Source organism: Ambystoma mexicanum, chromosome 7p (assembly GCF_040938575.1).
Source record: "Ambystoma mexicanum isolate Mex_15411 chromosome 7p, UKY_AmexF1_1, whole genome shotgun sequence".
Taxonomy (NCBI): domain Eukaryota; kingdom Metazoa; phylum Chordata; class Amphibia; order Caudata; family Ambystomatidae; genus Ambystoma; species Ambystoma mexicanum.
This window is the reverse complement of record NC_090939.1, coordinates 581,710,906-581,731,385: the sequence shown is the minus strand read 5'-3', so window position 1 is coordinate 581,731,385 and position 20,480 is coordinate 581,710,906. Positions and strand designations below refer to the sequence as shown.

The window sequence follows — 20,480 nt, the reverse complement described above, 5'->3', positions numbered from 1 at the left end:
GGCCCCACGATATCTATCCTTGGAGGTGCGTCACCGACCGGCCCAGCAATACCCAAGACTCTGCCGGATCTGACTCTGCAACCCAAGTGCCCCCAGGAGAACCCCTCAAACCCCCCCCCCGGATCTGGGCCCCTGCGTGACCGCCATGTTCAGACAAACAAAACCCAGCAACGGCTCGGACATAGCCACTATGTTCACCGCATCAGACAAAAGCAAGAAGCAAGACCCCTCTAAACTCACTCCACAAAAGCAGCAAGAGGAAAAAGATGCCCTAGCTACCAGAGGGGACCTAGTGGCATTCATGGCCGACATTAAATCGGAATTTCGCTCCTGCCTAGCGGAACTCACTACCAAGGTAGAACAGACAGACCAGAGGGTTACAGAGGTGGAGCAGAGGCTGGGAGAGATTGAGGAACGTTCACAAGATCACACGTCCGCCCTGGGGGAAATCCGGCGATCCATTCATGCCCTACAAGACAAATATGAGATCTTAGAATTCAAACAAGAGGACCTGGAAAACAGGGCGCGTCGTAATAACCTCCGGATTCGAGGCGTTCCGTCCTCCATCCCCGATATAAAAAACTACCGGAATACATTGGGAACTTCTTCCAAGCTCTGCTCCCAGACCTGGATAAATTCCAGCTTTTACTGGACCGAACCCACAGACTGCACCCACGCCAGGGGGTAGACTCAGACCTCCCGCCCGAAGACATTACCAGGGTCCATTTCTTCACGACCAAGGAGGCCATCTCGGCGATTAGCCGCACTGGAGACGAGCTTTCCTTCCAGGGCACACCGCTTCAGATCTATCAAGATCTCTCTTTACTCACTCTTCAGAAAAGAGCCCTATGACCCCTGGCACTGTTCCTCCAGGATCAACAAGTGCGATATAGATGGCTATTCCCGACGGCGTTGCAATTTACATTCAAAGGCACTACACGACGAATTAGTCACATGGAGGACGCAAATAAAATTATGAATCCGACCCCACCCAAGGAGGCCTCCTCACCGACCCTAGACGCGGCTGGAGACCCTGAACCTCCCCCATCCCCGAAGCCCAGGCGCTCCTCATGGTCCAAGATATAGCAGAACAATAGGAGAAGGTAACCAGAGGTGGACCTAAGTCTCACAAATTTACTCGGCAATGGACTCGGACCTTCCGACTTCCTCCAATTAAGGAACTGCGAGCTCATCACTAAATAGATAAAGCGCAACGACGGTGGTGGTGGGCCATGCCCACGGCTCATACCCACGCCAAGGACAGTTTCACCCCGTGGTCCTTGGAACCCTGCGGTACACAACCTTCGAGTTACTAGTTGGCCCAGTTGGCCAAGAGTGCGTCCGCACACACAATGTCGGCCCACTCTTTAATGGAAGTTGCGTCCTTCCGTTGGAGGTGCATGTTAAAACCTCAGGTGCAGGATGGCAGTGCCCTAGCTCACACCGGAAATGGCAGTTGACCCACTCTCTTTCAACCCCCCCCCCCCCAACACAAATGACGGGGAGTGACCTGGCACCGGACCACCAAACCCTGAGACTCCTCTCTCTAAATGTCAATGGGCTGAACTCTCACAATAAACGAAAGGCGGTCCTATTAAAACTCCAAGATGAGGAGGCGGCGGTGGCCATGCTCCAAGAGACCCACCTGTTACTGGCGGACACTAGCCGGCTCCGCTCTCATTTATTCCCACTCCAATTCTTTGCCTCAGGAGGAACCAAGAAAGGTGGCACAGCGATTCTCTTCAGGAAGGATCTTAACCCACAAATACTAGAAACGAAAACATGCCCAGAAGGCCGATTTATAGCAGTCAAATGCCTCCTACTGGGAGATCTGTACACCTTCGTCTCAGTATACGCTCCCAACTCTGCCCAATCGAATTTCTGTGACTCACTGGGCTCCTCCCTGTCACCCTTCGTGGAAGGCCAACCGATAATCGGAGGAGACTTTAACGGAGTGCCAGATCCCACGAAAGACAAATCCCACCCCCGACCTCGAGCGACTTCACCCAGGCGCTAAGCCTCCTTCAGCTGTTTAGATCCATGGAGGTGGTAGACGCCTGGCGGGTGCTCCATCCAACCGAAACAGACTATTCCTTTTATTTGTCCGTCCACCGAACATTTTCAATGATTGACCTCCTCCTGACCTCCCCTCAAATCCTGGCCTTCGTCAAGGAGGTGTCCATCGGCACAAGAGCCCTCTCTGACCACGCCCCGGTTATCCTGGAGATTCGAGCACAGAACCCTAAACCCAGCAAACTGCGCAGATAGATGTTATATGACCCAATTCTCAATAACATGGCAACTAGGGACGAGATCGCAAGGGCAATCAAAGACTTCTTGGAAGAAAACCAAGCCTCAGACGCCTCCGTAGCGAACAATTGGGACGCCATGAAGGCGGTGGTCAGAGGCACCTTGATCGCCCAGGGAGCGGCCTATCACTGGAACAGGCGACAGACCTGAATAGCCTTGGAGGAGCAGTTTAGGGCAGCAGAGGAGGTCCACAAGAAGAAGGGCTGGTCCCCCCAGGACACAGCGAGCCCTACGCATAGCCAGGAAGAAGTTAGAGGCTCACTATGCGGAACAAACTGCACTGCTCCTGGCCAAGGCCAAGCAATCATACTATGCTAAGAACAACAAGGCAAACAAAATCCTGGTGGCCAAACTGGCCAAATTGCGGCAAACTAACAGGATCGCTGGCCTGCGCGACCCCAAGGGAGTCATTCAATACTCAGAACTCCAAAAACAACAACTAGCAGTGGATCACCTCACCCAGGTCATGACAGCTACCCCACGGAACTCATCGCAGCAAATGGAGTACTTACAAAAGGCAGCGCTGCCTCAACTCCCCGACATAGCACGTGGAAAATTGGAGGCGCCCATTTCAGGGGAAGAGATAGAAGACGCCATTAAGTCACTCAAGACACGAGCGCCGGGCCCGACAGATTCTCGGCCAGGTTCTACAAACTATTCAGACCCCAGCTAACTCCTCCCCTGGTGACACTTTTCAACTCCTTCAGGGAGACAGGCTCGATCACCCCCTCTGTGCAGGAATCAACTACCATCCTCCTACCCAAGCCAGGGAAAGATCCAAGATACCTGACCTCATATAGACCAATAGCACTACTAAACATAGACGCGAACCTATACTCTAAGATCTTGGCGAATCGTCTGAGTCGCGTCCTGCCAGAGATCATTCACCCGGATCAGGCAGGCTTCATCCTACACCGGGCAGCAGGGGATAACATTCGGAGAACCCTAAACCTGGTGGACCTCGCCTCCCGGAACGCCCAGAAATTGGTTCTATTGGCCCTGGACGCGGCCAAGGCATTTGACAGGGTGGACTGGGCTTTCATGAGACACACTTTAGAGGCCTTTGGTTTCGGAACAGCATTTCAAACAATGGTCCTGGCCAATTATAAGGGACCGAAGACCCTCCTGAGGATCAACGGACACAGCTCGGCTCCGATCCCCCTGTCATGTGGAACCAGGCAGGGCTGCCCATTGTCGCCCCTTCTCTTCGCGCTCACCATGGAGCCCTTCGCCGAGAGAATTAGGCGAAACGAGCGGATCAAAGGCCCACAAGGCGGCCCCTCGCAACACAAAATTGCCCTATACGCCGATGATGTTCTGCTCATGATCTCGGAGGCTCGCTCATCCCTGAAGCATGCACTGAGAGAAATGGCTAGCTACGGAGAGGTGTCAGGCTTGTTAGTAAAGTTCTCTAAATCAACGGCCATGTGCGTTGGCCTCACCCCGGGAGAACAGGAAATTCTAGCTAAAATGTGCCCAGTCAAGTGGGAAATTAAGGCAATCCCATACCTAGGAGTCTACATTCCGGCATACCCGAAAGACACATATAAAGCTAACTTTCCCCGGTTGTTCAAAGAACTGGAAGGCGACTTGAACGTTGGACGACCCAGGAAATCTCGCTACTGGGACGTGTAACAGCTTGCAAGATGAACCTCCTTCCGAGGTTCCCCTATGCCTCCCTCCCAGTGTGCAATCCCCGCCCCAACCCTTCGAGACCTACAGCGAAAGATGCTGAAATTTATCTGGAGAGGTAAGAAGGCGCGAATCCCCCTTAATACACTTCTGGGAAGCTCCAAACTGGGAGGGCTAGGGGTCCCGGACCTACAGGTTTACAGAGTGGCGGCCCAACTAGCACAGATCCACGCATGGCAAACGGTCACAAACCGCCCTAGATGGGTAGAACTGGAGCAGGCACGAGTGCCTTTACCCCTACGTTTCCTACCACACATCCCGCCCCCTCTCAGAACACACTGGGGGGACCTCCGCCTAGCAACTCAACACACTCTAAGCTCCTGGGACTGGGCCCTGAAACGAAAGGGGGTACCGAGAGGTCTCAGCCCTCAATCCCCGATATTTCACAATCCGGCTTTCTCACCTGGAGCGAACCGCAATTTTCGAAACTGGATAAGGGGCGGCCTGGAGACTATAAACCAGCTATATGCGGGAGAGGTACCCCTTACATTACATTTGAGCAATGTAAAATTAAGTTCCAACTCCAGGAAAGGGACAGATTTACCTATATCCAATTGCGCCACTGGTGCTCACACCCCCAAACCCTGCAGGCGGCAACGCGCCCCCCCACCGCCCTGGAACTGACTCTCAAGGACCTTCCGGCGCGGGGGAGAGTGTCCACCCTATACAGGCGCTTCCTGGGTGACTTTCTAAGCACAAGGACTCGTTGCATGCCTCAATGGGAGGCAGACCTGGGACACCCTACAGAGGACCAGACCTGGGGGGGACATCTTGACCCGAACACGCACCTCGTCCTCCTGCATCACTAACAGGGAATGTGCATACAAAATTATGCTATGGTGGTAGTAACCCCCGCCTTAGACTCCATCACATGAACCCCCAATTGGAGGACCACTCTTGCTGGAGAGGTTGCGGTCACCCGGGCTCGTTCTTCCACATGTGGTGGACATGTCCGAAGTCCCAGCAATTCTGGAAACTATGCCTGGAAACCATCGCAGAAGTCACCGGAACAGCGATTCTGCTGGAACCAGAGCCAGTGCTCTTGGGGGTAACGGTCCCTGGGATTTACCCACGCGCTGGAAAGAGGGCAAAGTTACTGACCCAATGTTTGCTGGCCGGGAAAACGGTGCTGGCCCGCTCTTGGAAGTCCCCAGAAGGACCCCTTATAGCCCAGTGGTGGACAAAGCTCTGGGACATATTGATTGCAGAAAAGGTGACGGCAGCAAGAGCAGGAGTCCTCCACTGATTCCAGAACGCCTGGGCCCCAGTCCTGGAGTATGACATGCGTTTCCCCGCCCTGACCTACAAACCCATTAAAGCTCGGTGGACTCTGAAGGATCTGGACAGCCCCGAACCTGACACAGACAATGGAGCACAAGGCGGACGACCGGGGACTGAGGGACTTGGCCAGGGGAATGGGAGGTGGGGGGAAGAGACTTTTTAGCAAAATATTTGGGATTCAACATGCCTATGTTTTTGCTTAATGTGCTGTGCATTTGTCAACCTGCCTTGATTTAAAATAAACAAAGTTAAAAAAAAGAGGGATTAGGATGCCTTTTTTAAATATTAAAAAGGATTACTGTGACTGCTCTTAATAATAGAATATAATCAGTAGACCACCTGCTTATATTTTAAAGACCCTGGGCATCCTTTGGACCTTTTAGGAGAGCTAACCTATAGGTGTGGGATCCAAAAACAATATTTTGCTCAAAGGGGAAAACATTTGAATGCCACTGTTCTAATTGACAATCACCAAATCACTACACATCCACTGCACTCCTCAGCACCAATGCTGGTGCAATATGTACATGGACAATTAGCCAATCATGTTCAACTCGCCTCTCCTTTTACCTCTGTTTCCATTTTTAAGATTCATGTAGTCACATCTGCATGTTACATTTTTCTTTTTTTTGGTACCCCCGCTACAAATGTTTGCTATTGAAATTAATCCAAATGCCTCCTCTGGAACCTCCTTTTGTTGGCAACCTCTGAAGCTGATCTGATGTGTTGCAAAAACGTGCCCGGCTTAAGTGCACATTTGTAAACTGCTGCCCTGTGCAGGCCGCGCCCTTTTGCATAATTTACTGTGACATGCAATAAATAGTGAGCCTTAAATAGCTCTGAACATGTAAGCTTAGTGGAGCTTAGTGTTTGGTGAACCAATGTTTATTGTAATGTATTTCACTTTATTTTGTAGGTCATGGACTGTGGGTGTGGCATTATGGAGAAAAGCGGCCTGTGTTTGATGTGCGAGGATTTGATGGCAACTACATGTCCCCAGTGCTGTCTGCAATCTATTTGTTTTTTACAATGATTATAGTGTTTCAGGTACAGTACATTTTCCATGTTAAAAATTGGCATTTAGACATCCCAGTACTGGGTTCAATTGTATCGCTACTTCAGTGATTCTGGTTATGATGTACTAGGAATTGACTGGACGTCAGTAGTGGGTTGGGAGGATAGCTAAGGGGCAAAGCATCTGTTTTGGAAACAAGATGCCACAGCATCACTGGTTTGAAATTTGGTTTTGCGCATAGAGGCTGGTCTACGGCAGGCAGTGCGATTATAAAACCTCAATGTCTTTTTTTTCTTTTAAATGTTAAAGGCTGCTTGAAATAAAGGCAGACTTGTTTACAATCTGTTATTGACTTTGGTGCCAAAGTGGTCCGTCTTCCACTTTGGGTCAGATGACAGAGACTCTGTTCCTAGAATCCTTTGCCAATGCCATGGGACTTATCTCTGCAAATGTTGGGAGAAGGTGAGGATTGTTTGCCAAAGCTTGGATTGCTCAGAGAGGGGTCTAAGAAACGGTGCAGTGGAGGATGAGGCTCGAATTTTGGGGGATCAAACCTAGTGTGCAGCCCAAAGTGGACCGTGAGGCTTATGAGCTCCACCAATAGTATCTGGGAATTCTCTACATGAGATAAAACATTCCACAAATTAATAAATGAATTACCTTGGAAGGCATCCAGAACTTGACTAAAAAAATCAGAATGTTTTGTGTGCCCCAGGGCCTGATTGCTTGACAAATATGATGCTCAAAGAAGCCTATGGCCCTGGGCAAAATGTATCCTCCTTTTGTTTAATCAGATGAAACGATTCAACACAGTCCCTCTATCTTGGAGATGAGCGATGATACCGATTTCTTTTATTTATTTTATTTTATTATAAAGGAGTCGGAACAGAGCCACGAAATTACCGCCCTATCGCCCTTTTAGACATCATGGGCAAACTCTTTAAATCTGTCTTGCTTCGCGATTTGAATTTATGGGCAGGTCGCTGCGACATCAGACAAACTGGATTCCTCAAAGGAATTGGCACCTCCCTAAACCTCCTAGTCCTGAATCTCATAAAACTAAAAGCAATAGAGCAAAAATATGCTACTGTCTGGCCTTTATCGACCTTGAACAGGCATTCGATCGTGTCAACCAAGAGAAGCTCTTGCTGAAACCCCGGACCTGGCAATGCCGAGAAGAGCTGCTAAATCCCATCATAACACTCTACTCCGACACATCTATCGAGGGGAGGATGTCCACAAAGATGTCCACATCTGACAGAAAAAATCAACACGTATCGTGGGCTGAAACAAGGTTGCCTGTTACGTGCAACCCTATTTAATCTCTACATCTCAGATATGCAGAATGGTCAAACACAGGTGTGTGCTTCCCTCTCTCCCTCCACCCCCCCAAGATCTAAGCGGAACCTGTGCCATGGATCCTATACGCTAACGACTTGGTCCTCATCGACAAAACTCCCATTGGCCTTCAAAGAAGAATAAATATGTTTACGAAGTATACCATGGTAAACGACCTCTGCATAAACACAAAGAAGACATTTAAGTTGGAACTATCGAGCCTCTCGAAGTGCCCTAGAAAAACAGCAGCTGGGTTTAGCCGGAAGATTGGGTCTGAGAAGCTGGCTAAGGTAAAATCATTGTGCTATCAAGGCGTTCAGTTCAATAGAAATATAAACGAGTGAGAATGGTATGAGGTATTAAGAACACAATCCACAAGACTGGCTTGTCAGGGCCAGACCATACTAACTCGATATGGGGCATATGCCAGTTATCTTTCTTCAATGAAAAAGTTGTCCCTCCTGAATCTATCCTGGATGACATGGCCAATGCTGGAGGGTCTGTTCTGGAGACATGTTCTAAGGCTACCAAATAGCCTAACTATGGCTTCAATCCATTATGAACTAGGACTCCAAGCATGGGGTTTGCATGGATTCACATGCTCATGAATATTCCCCGTCGTCAGGCCGGGAATCCTCGGTATAGAAAAAAATCAGTATCAGTTTCGTTTCTGATCTGTCTTTCTTAGTAGTAACCAATCACTGGTCTCTGGGTCATACTGCCCCCAGCCAATGACTGCCCTCTCCCTAAGCCCCGCCTCTGGCAGCCATCCTCAGATTTTTACCGCACGTTCAAGTGTTGGGAGTCCTCGTGCTGTAGCTCTCAAGCTTTTGCTGCGTTGTCGCGCTTTTTCAGGAGATTTTTCTCATTTTTCGGTTAAATAGAGCCTCAAGCTCCACCGTTTCTACATCCGATCAACGGGGATCTGTTTTGGAGTTTTCTACACCCCTCAAAGGGTGAAGATTTCGTCGAGTTACGCTTTTGGAGGTTTCCAGAAGTTCCAAGGCCTACCCTGGACATGGCCCAGGACAAAGGAAGCTCGACGCCCGGGAAGCTGTTCAGGACCTGCCCTGGATGCCAGCTTCAGAATGTTTTCAAGGAGGACGAGCATTCGTTATGCCTCTACTGTCTCCATGAGGTCAAGACGCACACGGAGAAGAACTGTGCGTTTTGTGGGAACATGTCGGAGCGGGCCAATAAGGATCGCCACCTCCGTCTCGCCAACTGGCTGGAAGGAAAGAGCCCGTCAGGCGAGAAGAAGAAAAAGAAGTCCGAGCGGTCTTCTAAATCCTGTGAGGGCGCCTCGGCGACAGGGGCCCAACAAAAGGCGAAGCACCGCGAGTCCGCGGGCACCGGGAGAGCCGAACGGTCGGGCTCCTTGGCTGCCAGGCAGGACGCATCCTTCCCGGCGCCATCAACCACGAGCCAATGCTCTGGCTCGTGTAAGAGGAAGTCTGAGAACCCGGCGAAGCTTCTGGAGAGGCCCCTGTCGATCTCGAAGATTCCGGCAGAGGGGGAGCGAGGCTCGGACCCTCCCCCAAGGTGAAGGCCCTAGGCGTACAGAAGGTGACGATGACCTTAATTCACCCTGCTAAGACCTCGATTGAGGATGTCGCAGCGGCCCTGGCTCAGCCTGTGGAGGCTACGCCAGTGGAGGCGACCTCAGGACCCAGAGTCTCCCTGCCACCGCGGAGGGAGTCGTATTTCAGGCCCATTGAGAAGACCCCCACAAAGTCCTCGTTGGAAAAGGTGGGGGAGGGGCAGGTGGCCATCGTGGATACGGACACGACCTCTGAAGAAGAGCTCATCGAAGTCGTGGAAGAGGCCCAGCCCATCGGGAGGGATCCCGACGAGGGCAACAACGTCGCCGACTAGGTTCCTCAAGAGCCCTCGCGCCCGTCGTTTCCGGCACCGCAGGACACTTCGGCGGCCATTTTGTCAGCGATTCAGTCCTTATGCTCGGAGATGAGGACAAGGTTGCCCCTCCCCCGACGGAGGTACCTGAGCCAGACCCGACGGGGGAACCAGAGCCGGGACCTTCGGAAAGTCCACCGCATAAGAGGACGACGGCGCATCCTTTGCCACCTCTGCGGCCTGCTCTGCCTTCCCCCCGGTCTACTACCCATGGGGATGATACAGGCACGGACACGGCTACGACAGGTACAGATGACGACGGAGGCGACGACAGGACGGGTCTCCTGTCGTCCCCTGCTCGGGCGTCCCCGCCCGACGAGATTGAATCCTTTCATGCCATGATTTCCAGGGCATCCGAGCTCTTCCAGCTCTGCCCAGAAGAGAAGAAGGAAGGGTTCCTTTACCAACGGCGCAAGGCTAAAAGGAAGACGGTCCTCGCCGTACCACTTCTTGATGACATCTGGGATGAGGGGCTCGCCCTCCTCAATAACCCTGCCACGGGGCCGGCAAAGAAGGACCGGGCCCCCCATGCTGCCCCCTTGTGCCTTTGGGCGCAACCTACCCCAGATTCGGTCGTCTCGGCGGCAGCAAAGAAGAAAGCTGGGGGGGGGCATCGGCCTCGACATCAACTTCCCCGCCGGACGGCGAGGGCAGGAAGCTGGACACGATGGGATGACGGGTCATCTCATCCGCAGCAACGACTATCAAGGCGGCCAACACCCTGGCTATCGTAGCCCGCTACGACAGGTGGTTCAAAATCACCCATCTGTTGGACTTCCTTCCGGACGCCAAAAGGGCTGAGGCCCTTGAAATCCTACAGGAAGGAGAGATTGCTTCGGACCACGCCATCACGGTGGCAACGGACATTGCTGACACCAGTTTCCGTCAGTTGGGCAACAGCGTTTGCCTGATATGACGAGGATGGCTCAAGGTGACGGATTTCCGCCAGGACGTACAAACCAAGGTTTTGGACATGCCCTTCGACGGGAACAACCTGTTTGGGAAGGCGGTTGATGAGTGCCTTCAGGCCATCAAGACAGACATGGAGACAGCCCGGGCACTGGGAGTGCTCCAACAACGAAGGCCGTCCTTTCGGAGCTCCGGAGGCAGACAAGGTGCCTCCAAGGGATCCGGCAGTGGCTCCTCCACGTACCGCCAAGCGACAAGATTTTCGTCCCAGGAAGCCTACAGGGGACGCGGCAAGTCAGGTGGTGCCCGTCGTCAACAGGGAGGTCAAGGAGGCAAGGCGGCCTCCAAACAAGATTGAACCGACCGTGACCGACCGTGGGGTCGGGCCCCCACCGAAGCACCCCGGTGGGAGGCCGGCTGGCGAGGTTCGTCAGCATGTGGGAGTCCATCTCCACCGACCGTTGGGTGCTGGACACCCTGGCCCAAGGGCACGCCCTCGAGTTTCAGAAGTGCCCTCGCGTTCCACCCATGGCCAGGAAGGAAAATCACGTCCCTCTACTACTGTTGGAAGTAAGGGCGATGCTCAAGAAGGGTGCCATCGAGCTCGTCCCAAAGAGGCTTCGGGCTCCGGAGTTTACACAAGGTACTTCCTCGTAAAAAAGAAGACAGGAGGATGGCGCCCCATCCTGGACCTGCGACGACTGAACAAGGACATCAAGGCACAGACGTTCCGGATGGTCACCTTCCAGCACGTGCTGGGACAGCTGGAGGAGGGCTATCCAAGGAAGCCCAGGATCTGTGGCATTGGGCTGTCGCCCAAGGGATGTTTCTGGTGCCTCTTCATCTGGCAGGAATAAAAAACACGATCGCCGACTCACTCAGCAGAGAGCTGCGCTCGTGCCATGAGTGGGAACTACGCCAGGATCACGTGGATCGACTCTTCCGATAATGGGGCGAACCCCAAATCGATCTCTTTGCGACGGCGACAAATTCCAAGTGCCGGAGGTTCGCCAGCAGGTTTCCCCCAGCCGAGGAGCATGGGCGATGCTTTCTCGTTTCCCTGGGACGGCCTATTTCTTTATGCGTTCCCTCCACTGCCGTTGCATCTACGGCTCATCAACCAGCTCAAGAGGTCCCGGTGCAGGATGATCCTCGTCGCACCGGCGTGGCTGAGACAGATCTGGTTCCCGGACCTTCTGGACTTGTCAACGTCCACACCAGTCAAGCTGTCGACGGACGCAGATCTTCTCTCTAGAGAAGGAGGCGCCATTCTTCACCACAACCCAGAGTCGCTGAACTTGCAGGCCTGGCTCCTGCAGCACTAGAGTTTGGAGGGTACGACATCCCGGCCGACTGCAGAGAGGTTCTTGCAAAGGCCAGGGTGTCCTCAACTCTCAAATGCTACGGACATAAATGGAAGAGGTTCTCTGTCTGGTGCCGTGCACAGAAGATTAACCCTCTGCGGATTACGGCCCCTCAAGTATTGCCGTACCTACTGTCATTGGCCAAGGCTGGACTAGCTCACGCTTCCATCAAGATACATCTGGCCGCCATCTCACGATACACCAGAACTACGGGACGGGCGTCCTTGTGGTCTCATCGCTGGTGAAGGAATTTATGAAAGGGTTGTTCCGATCATTCCCGCCGGTGAAGGCCTCTGCCCCGGCGTGGGCGCTCTGATGGGGGCCCCCATTTGAGCCTATGCATTCGGCACTGTTGAAGTTTCTGTCGTGGAAGACAGTGTTTCTCGTGGCCATCACCTCCGCACGATGAGTGGGAGAGATCCAGGCCCCATCTTGCAAGCTGCAATACTTGACGTTTCACGACACGAGGGTGGTGCTGAGGACGCACCCCTCCTTCATGCCCAAGGTGCCGTCGGACTTCCACCTCAACGAACCATTGCTGTTGCCAGTTTGCTTCCCGTCTCCTTCGTCACCGGCTGAAAGGACTCTGCACTCGCTGGACGTAGCTAGAGCGCTGAAGTTCTACGTGGACCGCACAAAGAGTTTTCAGAAGACATCACAGCTGTTTGTGAACTTTGGGACTGTGAATCAAGGGAAGTCTCTCTCAAAGACTTCCATTTCCAGATGGCTCTCCGGCTGCATCGTGCACTCTCACCGGTTGGCAAACCGACCGCTGCCCGGTCGTCCGAGAGCCCATTCGACCAGAGTGATCGCTGCTTCCACGGCGTTCGTGTCTGGTGTGCCCCTGCTGGTCATCTACAGGGGTGCGACGTGGAGGTCGACGCACACCTTCACAAGATTCTACTGCGTCGATCGGGACTCCAGGGAGGAGTCCAGGGTCGGCAAAGCAGTGCTGAGCAACTTGTTTGCTTAAGGTGAGCCTGGTGAGGTGGTAAGAGATGCTTAATGTTGAGTTGTTGTATTGCTTAATGTTGAGCCTGTTGCCACCTCCCGTGGTTGTGCATGTGTGTACTGCTATGTATTCTCTTATTCATGAGCATGTGAATCCATGCCAGACCCCATGCTGGAGAAGGAACAAGTTACTTACCTGTAACTGTTGTTCTCCAGCATGGGTCTGGCATGGATTCACATGCAAACCCTCCCGCCTACCCTTCTGTGGCTCTTCACTTGGTCATACTGCCACTTTACGTGCTATCAAATCTGAGGATGGCTGCCAGAGGCGGGGCTTAGGGACAGGGCAGTCATTGGCTGGGGGCAGTATGACCCAGAAACCAGTGATTGGTTACTACTAAGAAAGACAGATCAGAAACGAAACTGATACTGATTTTTTTCTGTACCGAGGATTCCCGGCCTGACGACGGGGAATATTCATGAGCATGTCAATCCATGCCAGACCCATGCTGAAGAACAACAGTTACAGTTAAGTAACTTGTTCCAAAGGCAGTAGGTTTAAGCACTGAACCGTTGCTTTCAAAATGGCAAAAGATCTGAGCAACGCGGCTGGTTGCTATTGGGGCCACCTTCGAGCTTCTGATAAATAATCCTGACAAAGTAAAGAAGAAATTAAAAGAATATGACTGGATACAAACACAAGCTTTGACATCTAAATATAAATTGTCTATCCAGCATATCTTGGGATGACGGAGCATCAACTCCTTGCCTCTCTACTTGTTATCGTGATTTCTTTTTGAGGTTTTGCTTAAACATTCTACCGACAGAAGTGCTACAAAAACGGCAAGTGCTCAGCAAGATCATCGTCCCCTGCCGGTATTGTCTAGAGAAAGACATCCATGAATCACTTTTCCATGTGACATTTGAATATAAAGGTCTTAGAGGTATAAGAACTAAATAACTTGCCACTCTGAGACCAAGTCCTTATCTAGACAAGGGTGGTAAGAGGTGCTGACGATCGGAAACAAAATATTGTTGATCCTGGCATCAATTACATTTTTGTAAAAAACCCTGCGGATTCATGAAAGACACTTTTGGCTAATGGCTAAAAGTACTGTTTGAGGGCGTGTACTAATTTAGTTTGAACTACCGCTTTCAGAAGCGTGGCCACCATTTTGAAATGTGATTGTGACTTCAATGCTCCTGGTCTTGTTTTTCTTTTTAACCTAAAGATGTAGGAATACATGACATAAGATGTATAATGTTTAATTTCTTGTCGAAAGGTTTGTTATAAACCAATACATTTTAAAAAAATGAATTAAATCACAGTCATTTGAACGCTGGGCTGAGAGCAAAGACAAATGTATTAAATGATAGATATAAATACAAACACAGAAGAAATGTCATCTACACATCAATAGTCTAAAAAACATTCAATATCATTTTAATATAGATGCATGCAAATGAAGTGCTCCAGTGAAGTGGTCACACTGATTATCACAACCCTCATAGTTCTCAGAAACAAATACTGCAGGGGTAAACAAGTAGACAAAGGGACTATTCCTTGGGTGCAGTAGCTCAAAGTCAGCGTAACGACTCCAATGCTTGTTGGTACATTAAAGGCATCGAATGGCGTCAAAAGGTCTCGCAGTCAACCTATATTAACAAACAGGTTTCATTTAAGCCAACCCATAATGTGCACACATTCATGATTTATTGCCAGCAAAGAGAGCCAACCACTGTTCACTAGTTTAGGCGAATAGCTGTGATGAGACGCCTCGTCTTTAGGGCTGAAAAATTCAACAGAAAACAAAAATGAAAAAATGTTTATTCCAGTTTTAAAAATATGTAAACACCACAGTGATTGATTAATCTAATTTGATCCAAGAAGGAGCAGTAATCCATATGGTAGTGAACACTGTCAAATAGGAGTCACGGACACATGGTTGACCTTATCTAATGAAGTCGCAAAACAAATGTTGTATTGGGTTGGTGGGATGGGACAGCTAAGGTTGGCCGTAGTAATAAGATTTTGTGTTCAGCTAGTTAAAGCATCAGTTGGATTTATGCCATGCTTACCAGAGAATTATGGCATATTCGGTACAGCCTGTTGTAGTGGTACCCCAACCTTTACGGTGAAAGTGGGTAGACGAAGTATGATGAAGACTTTCAAATGAAACCAGGTGATATATATTGGGGAAAGCCAAGCTTAAATCTGCAGAGGCATTTTGTCCACAGACTGTGGCAGTGAATGTTCAGGAGTGTGAGGGAGCGAGTTCTTCAGCTAAAGAATGGTGGATATATGTGGCACGTGGTTCACGCAAGAGCGATGATGGGAAGCACAGGAACAGAATACGTAAGTTCCAGGAAAGGCCTATTGTAGCAGTAGTATTGTTGAAGCTAAATTGGAGTTGACTAATTTTCTGATTCTCAGCATAATAACCTCCCCCCTCGATGTACTGCTACTTCAAATTTAATATGTACAACTATTAAGAGGAGTTGAAAAATTGTGAGCTGTTAAATGCAGTTTTTATTTTTACGCTGGTGGTTTCATTTAGTGTTGATAATGCATAATTGAGGTCAATTGTAATATTTAGGAAGACAATCTTGTTCTGAAGCAAGTGGACAGTGTGAGTGAGATTTCTATATCGTGCAGTTGCAGAACTGGCCACCTCAAGGCATTGTCAGCCCAATTACCTATTTTCGCATTTGGTGGCAATGTGTATTTATATAAGTCATTTATTTTTATTTTATGTGCAAATCAGACTTTACTTTTTAGCTCTTGATATATTTACAACTGAAAAGGAAACAAAACACCTAAGATATGGTGTGTATTTTCCCTATGCAGTCTGATGGCTAACCTAATCTGCGTCTGTTGCTAACAGTTAGCCAATCTACAACTTAACAGAGGACAGTGTTATTTGCTCTGGAGTAGTGCAATGTTACACACGCGAAGTGTAATATTCCTTTAACATAGAACACTCCCTCACACTGCTGTTAAACTTAATTCCCACTACTTCGCAACACTTACTTTGAATATTTGGTTGGTTACAAGAGTTATAGTTAAATTGACTGTTGTGCAGTAGTGTTGTTATGCGAGCCAAAGCTTTACTAGTAGTGTGAGAAAGCAGGTTTATGTTGGAGAAATATTTAATTTTGAGTGAGTATTTCGAGTGATCTTAACTCTGGCATTGCCTGCCTTCAGAGATTTTACTTTTTTGTTTTGTAGTTTGGGTAGTAACCGTAACGTTTGACTTTCTAACAGTTGATGACCTTTTTCTAGGTAGTAGCATTAACTCTTTTTACATTTTTTTTCTCCACTTTAGCAGAGAACTACTACACAATTTCGCTGATCAATACCATGGCTAAAGCATGTGGTAAACTGCTGTTGGGTGCAATTCAAAGCTGGCTTGAGTTTTAAGTCGCTATACGAGCAAGGTGTAGAGGAGGAGTGTCCACTTTAGTGAAGTGCTGGAGTCTTTTTCTCCTTCGGAGAAATATGTTGATCTTAAAAGGAGGATTTTCAGCGGATTCGGGTAATGGCATGAAAGTTGGTTTTCTACAGCTTCCTGCTACACCACCTAGCACGGAAGTGTACTTAGATGCCGAAATCGCTGTGAGCCTAAGGTGCTTGTTCTGAAACTTTGTCAGGGCTCTCTGAGATGGGCCATTGTGGTTTGCAAATGAACCACCTATGCTCAGACTGACCCAGGATGCATGTGCAATTTTTTTTTTTTTTTTACCAGTGACCTACTTATGGGGCTATCACAATCAAGGAAGCCTTCGAGCTAATTTACTATATGGTATTCCCCTTACCCCTCCCTCCCCCGCCCCCCGTGAGTGGCTTTTTTTTTTTTGCAACGCGTGGGAAGTGCAGTGAGGAGTTCTGGCATCTGGGGGAGGTGGTATCTTTGTATCTTGGCGCATTCCATCCCAGCCATTTGAGATTAAATTTAAGGGGTAACACATCAGATGGTGGTTGAAGGAGGTAGATGGGGAAGGGTGGATATCAATTGAGGAATTGCCTTCTATTTGATTAAATTCCGCAATGGTTTTTAGCATTAGTTACGTAAGGGTGTTTTTATTTAGTTTGGTTTAATGAATGTTTAAAAATGTAGTGTAAGTTTTTAAATTGGTCAACAATGAAGACAGTCCGGTGGGCACGTTAGGCCCGGGTCAAGTCAATGTGGATGGATGTAATTTGTAATTTGAGTATTTTCTGCTGTTTTATTATGTATTCGTTTTATGGACTGTTTTTATCTGAATAAACATATTGATTGATATGTTCCATATGCACACATACAGGTTTGCAATTTTTACATAAATATTTATGGTGGTAAGTCTGAAAACCAGGATCAGTATTCAGGGGACTGACTCGCACAGTGCTACTAACATTTCAAAAGACTAGCAACATCTGCCTCCTCCTGTGTTCAAATGGGTTTACTCAGAATCAATGTTGTGTGTATTGTTGTTGCATTCATTTTATACATTGACAAATCAACATTGTAGTTGTCGCAGAGTTCCTGGCATCTGGAAGGGGGAAAGTTGTGCCCCCGCCCGGAGAACCAGACTTTAATCTGTGTAGGAAAAGGAGTAAGTAGAGCATGAGGGGGGAATCAAATTGTGTGAAATGCCACAAAGGCAGGGATGGGGGTTAGGTAAAAGGGGGGAAACGGAATGTTTTGTGCTAGTTGGGCACATGTGGATCATGGATTCTTATTGTAGAAAAGATGGTATGTTCAAACAATTTGCGTCAAACAGTTTACAGAAGCAGTAGGTGATCAACAGCATATGGTTTTGGGCTGCATGATGGGCTTGAGGGTGAGCTCCAGCCGCCTCATTAAATCTTGGCAGCTTTTTGACCTGGGATTAACCTTTAGAGTTTTCCAGGTGGCAAAGTCCAAGGTAGTAATTCAGGACTGCTAAACCGGGAGGCCTGATGTGGCCTGAACCATAGGAGACTGTGTGAAGCGAATGTATTTAGAGAACAAAAGTGTATCACTTGCTGTTGTGGAGGAATTCTCGTTTATGTTACAAGTCCGGCACTCCGAAAGAGCTGGGAATACTGGGACACTCTGGTAATAGATTGTCTGAGGGAGCAGTTGCTAGGCAACTCGGGGTCCTTCTGCTGGGGGCTGCGTGCGTTACATGATTGTTCCGTATAAGGCTATAGTATGCTTGTTGCTTTTACAGATTGTATGCCCTGGTAAGGCTACCTCACAGCACTGAGGTGCAGGGAAAGAACAACACTGTCTTCCATTTAAAGGTATTCACAACAATACATTCATAGCACTATATTCCTCAACTAGGACATCGCATTAGTGAAGAGCAAAAGTCATATTAGTGAACAGGCATTCCCCCAACCTCCACCGGTCTGCTCTAAACCGACGGACGTCAACAACGCGGGTTGCCCAGCACCAGGGCCTGCTTCATGATAGGTAGCAGTCCTTTCACACTGACCAATCAACTACTGAGGGTGGGTCTGCTTCTTGACAGAGGGCAGCTGCTACCTGCCACTAGGACTGGCTCTTGGTTCCCACTCTGAGGAAGGGAGGCAAGAGGCCAGGTTTTATTTATGTGGTTGGGGTTAAGGCAGATTATAGGTGTTCTATGTGATTGCTGATGCTATGTTTGAGACTTGCAAGACCTCCTGCACAAGTCCATGTACTAGTGGCCAGTGGGGATAGCTCGTGGTGCTTTGGGGGGGGGGCTTTGGGGAGGGCATGCACAACATAATAGTATAGCTATGTAGCTATCAACAAAAAAGGAGTATTCCCTTTGGGGGGTTTGAGTGACATGATAGCCATCTAGCCCCTTAAATTTCTGTGTGATGCCACTTGGAACCTATTGGTAAAATACAGCTCTGTGACTGATGGCACTCTACATTTCTATATGTTGTGTATGACCTTCATCAAAAACAATTATGGGCAATGGCTTCATCTAAACCAGATTCATCGCTGCTGCACGGGCACAGTAGCAGGGAATTACCCAACTGCGGGTAACACCTACAGACAAAGAGCTCTGCCCAGTTCTTCCTTGGAGGTATAGTCCCAGCATGCAGCCTGATAACTGGCACTGTCATGACCTCTTGACCGCAGTTGCACCAGCTGTCTCATTAGATGAAAAAGCTGTGACTGGCCCCTAACATTTGAGGTCTAGCCTGCCCCAGAAATTAATTTAGCTAGGATGGTCCTCGGCTGTCACACCACCATACAGAATATAAGATTGTAACTGGGTAGTTGCTAGCAAGGGAGTCCACTAAAGCCAAGCTCTGGTTTGAGATCTCAATTTAATGTTGGAAAACATCCCCGATGTTAAGGACCACCATTTACTATTTCTTTATGATGTGAAAAGGATAGGCCAGTACAGTCTTCATGTGTCATCACAAAGGTTCTCATTCTGAAATGTATGCAGCTGCTAGACGCAGGTTGATATACCTTCTTCTTTGCTTGTCCACCCTTCTTCATTAGAGAGTGCTCCCTTCCCACTGTGTTTGTAGTTTTACATTGAAAGTGCAATACAATGAACATGTGCTTCTGTTTGTCCAAGCACCCCCACTAACTTGTTCAATGGCATACACACCAGGACCCACTACTTCACTCCCAGTCACAGCACACCAAGCCCTGCATCTCGGGTGCCGCAGCATGGGCTCATGCAACACTCCTCTGTTACATCCTTCTGTCCTCCTCTGTTGCATCCTACTGTCCTCCCCTTTTGCAATCTCACTTAGAATCTGACATTGCAAGTGAGATTTCCTTGAGAGGGTGTGACCTCACTAAAAATGATCGTCCAGATCTATGCAAGGGACTTCGACTTTTTTGTCAGCGAAAGGCTTAATTTCATGTACTTTGAGCATCATGAGCAAAAGGGTTAAAGAACTTAATTTATGCTGTGCCGGAATAGTTTTGTGAAATCTTCCCGCACTTCCGGAAGGTGAAAAGCCTGTGTGATTAACACCCACAGTGTATGGCATTGCAGTGGAAGAAAAGCCAATTAAAACAGATTTAACACGTAAATAAAAACAGTGTCGATGCACAATTCTCTTATACTTATCAAATTGCCTTTGCCTTTACAATTGAAAAGTATTGAGACACTGGATGCTAAAGCAACAGGAATCTAAAGCAGTCCATCCACTGGATTATTATTGACTGATTATATTTCATTTTCTAGGTGCTCATTCCAATCTCCCTGTACGTGTCAATTGAAATAGTGAAAATTTGCCAAGTGTTCCTTATTCATCAAGATAAAGACGTGTACGATGAAGAAACAGACTCCCAGTTACAGTGCCGAGCCCTGAACATCACTGAAGACCTGGGACAGATACAGTATATCTTCTCTGACAAAACAGGCACTCTCACAGAAAACAAGATGGTGTTCCGAAGGTGCACGGTCTCAGGGGTGGAGTATTCCCATGATGCCAATGGTGAGTTATGTAGATGGTTCTTCATCTACTATTCAGCAATAATGTTTGAATTCAGCCTTTCATGCCGTTGTTGTGGCCTTTACCGCCTGTTGAATGTGCACACATCCACATTTAAGGCACCCCGAGCTAATTGATGGTGTTGAATGACTCTTAACAGAATCCAACAGTCCATATAGCTTGCAGTTGCTGGATATAAGGCTTAATTACCGCAGAATACATTGACAGCTAGCTGCGTTCAAAACTACACAGCTACTAGAAAACCACGGTTATGTCCACATTTCAA

The 20,480-nt window shown here is 48.8% G+C and overlaps 1 protein-coding gene across 1 annotated transcript in view; it reads left to right on the top strand.

Moving 5' to 3' along the window:
• Nucleotides 1-20,480, top strand: part of ATP10A (ATPase phospholipid transporting 10A (putative)) — a 1,364,682-nt gene that overhangs the window by 807,235 nt on the left and 536,967 nt on the right. The window contains exons 6-7 of the mRNA XM_069636588.1: nt 6,200-6,330; nt 19,945-20,197. Of these exons, the coding sequence (XP_069492689.1) occupies nt 6,200-6,330; nt 19,945-20,197 (384 nt within the window). The remainder of the gene's footprint in view (nt 1-6,199; nt 6,331-19,944; nt 20,198-20,480) is intronic.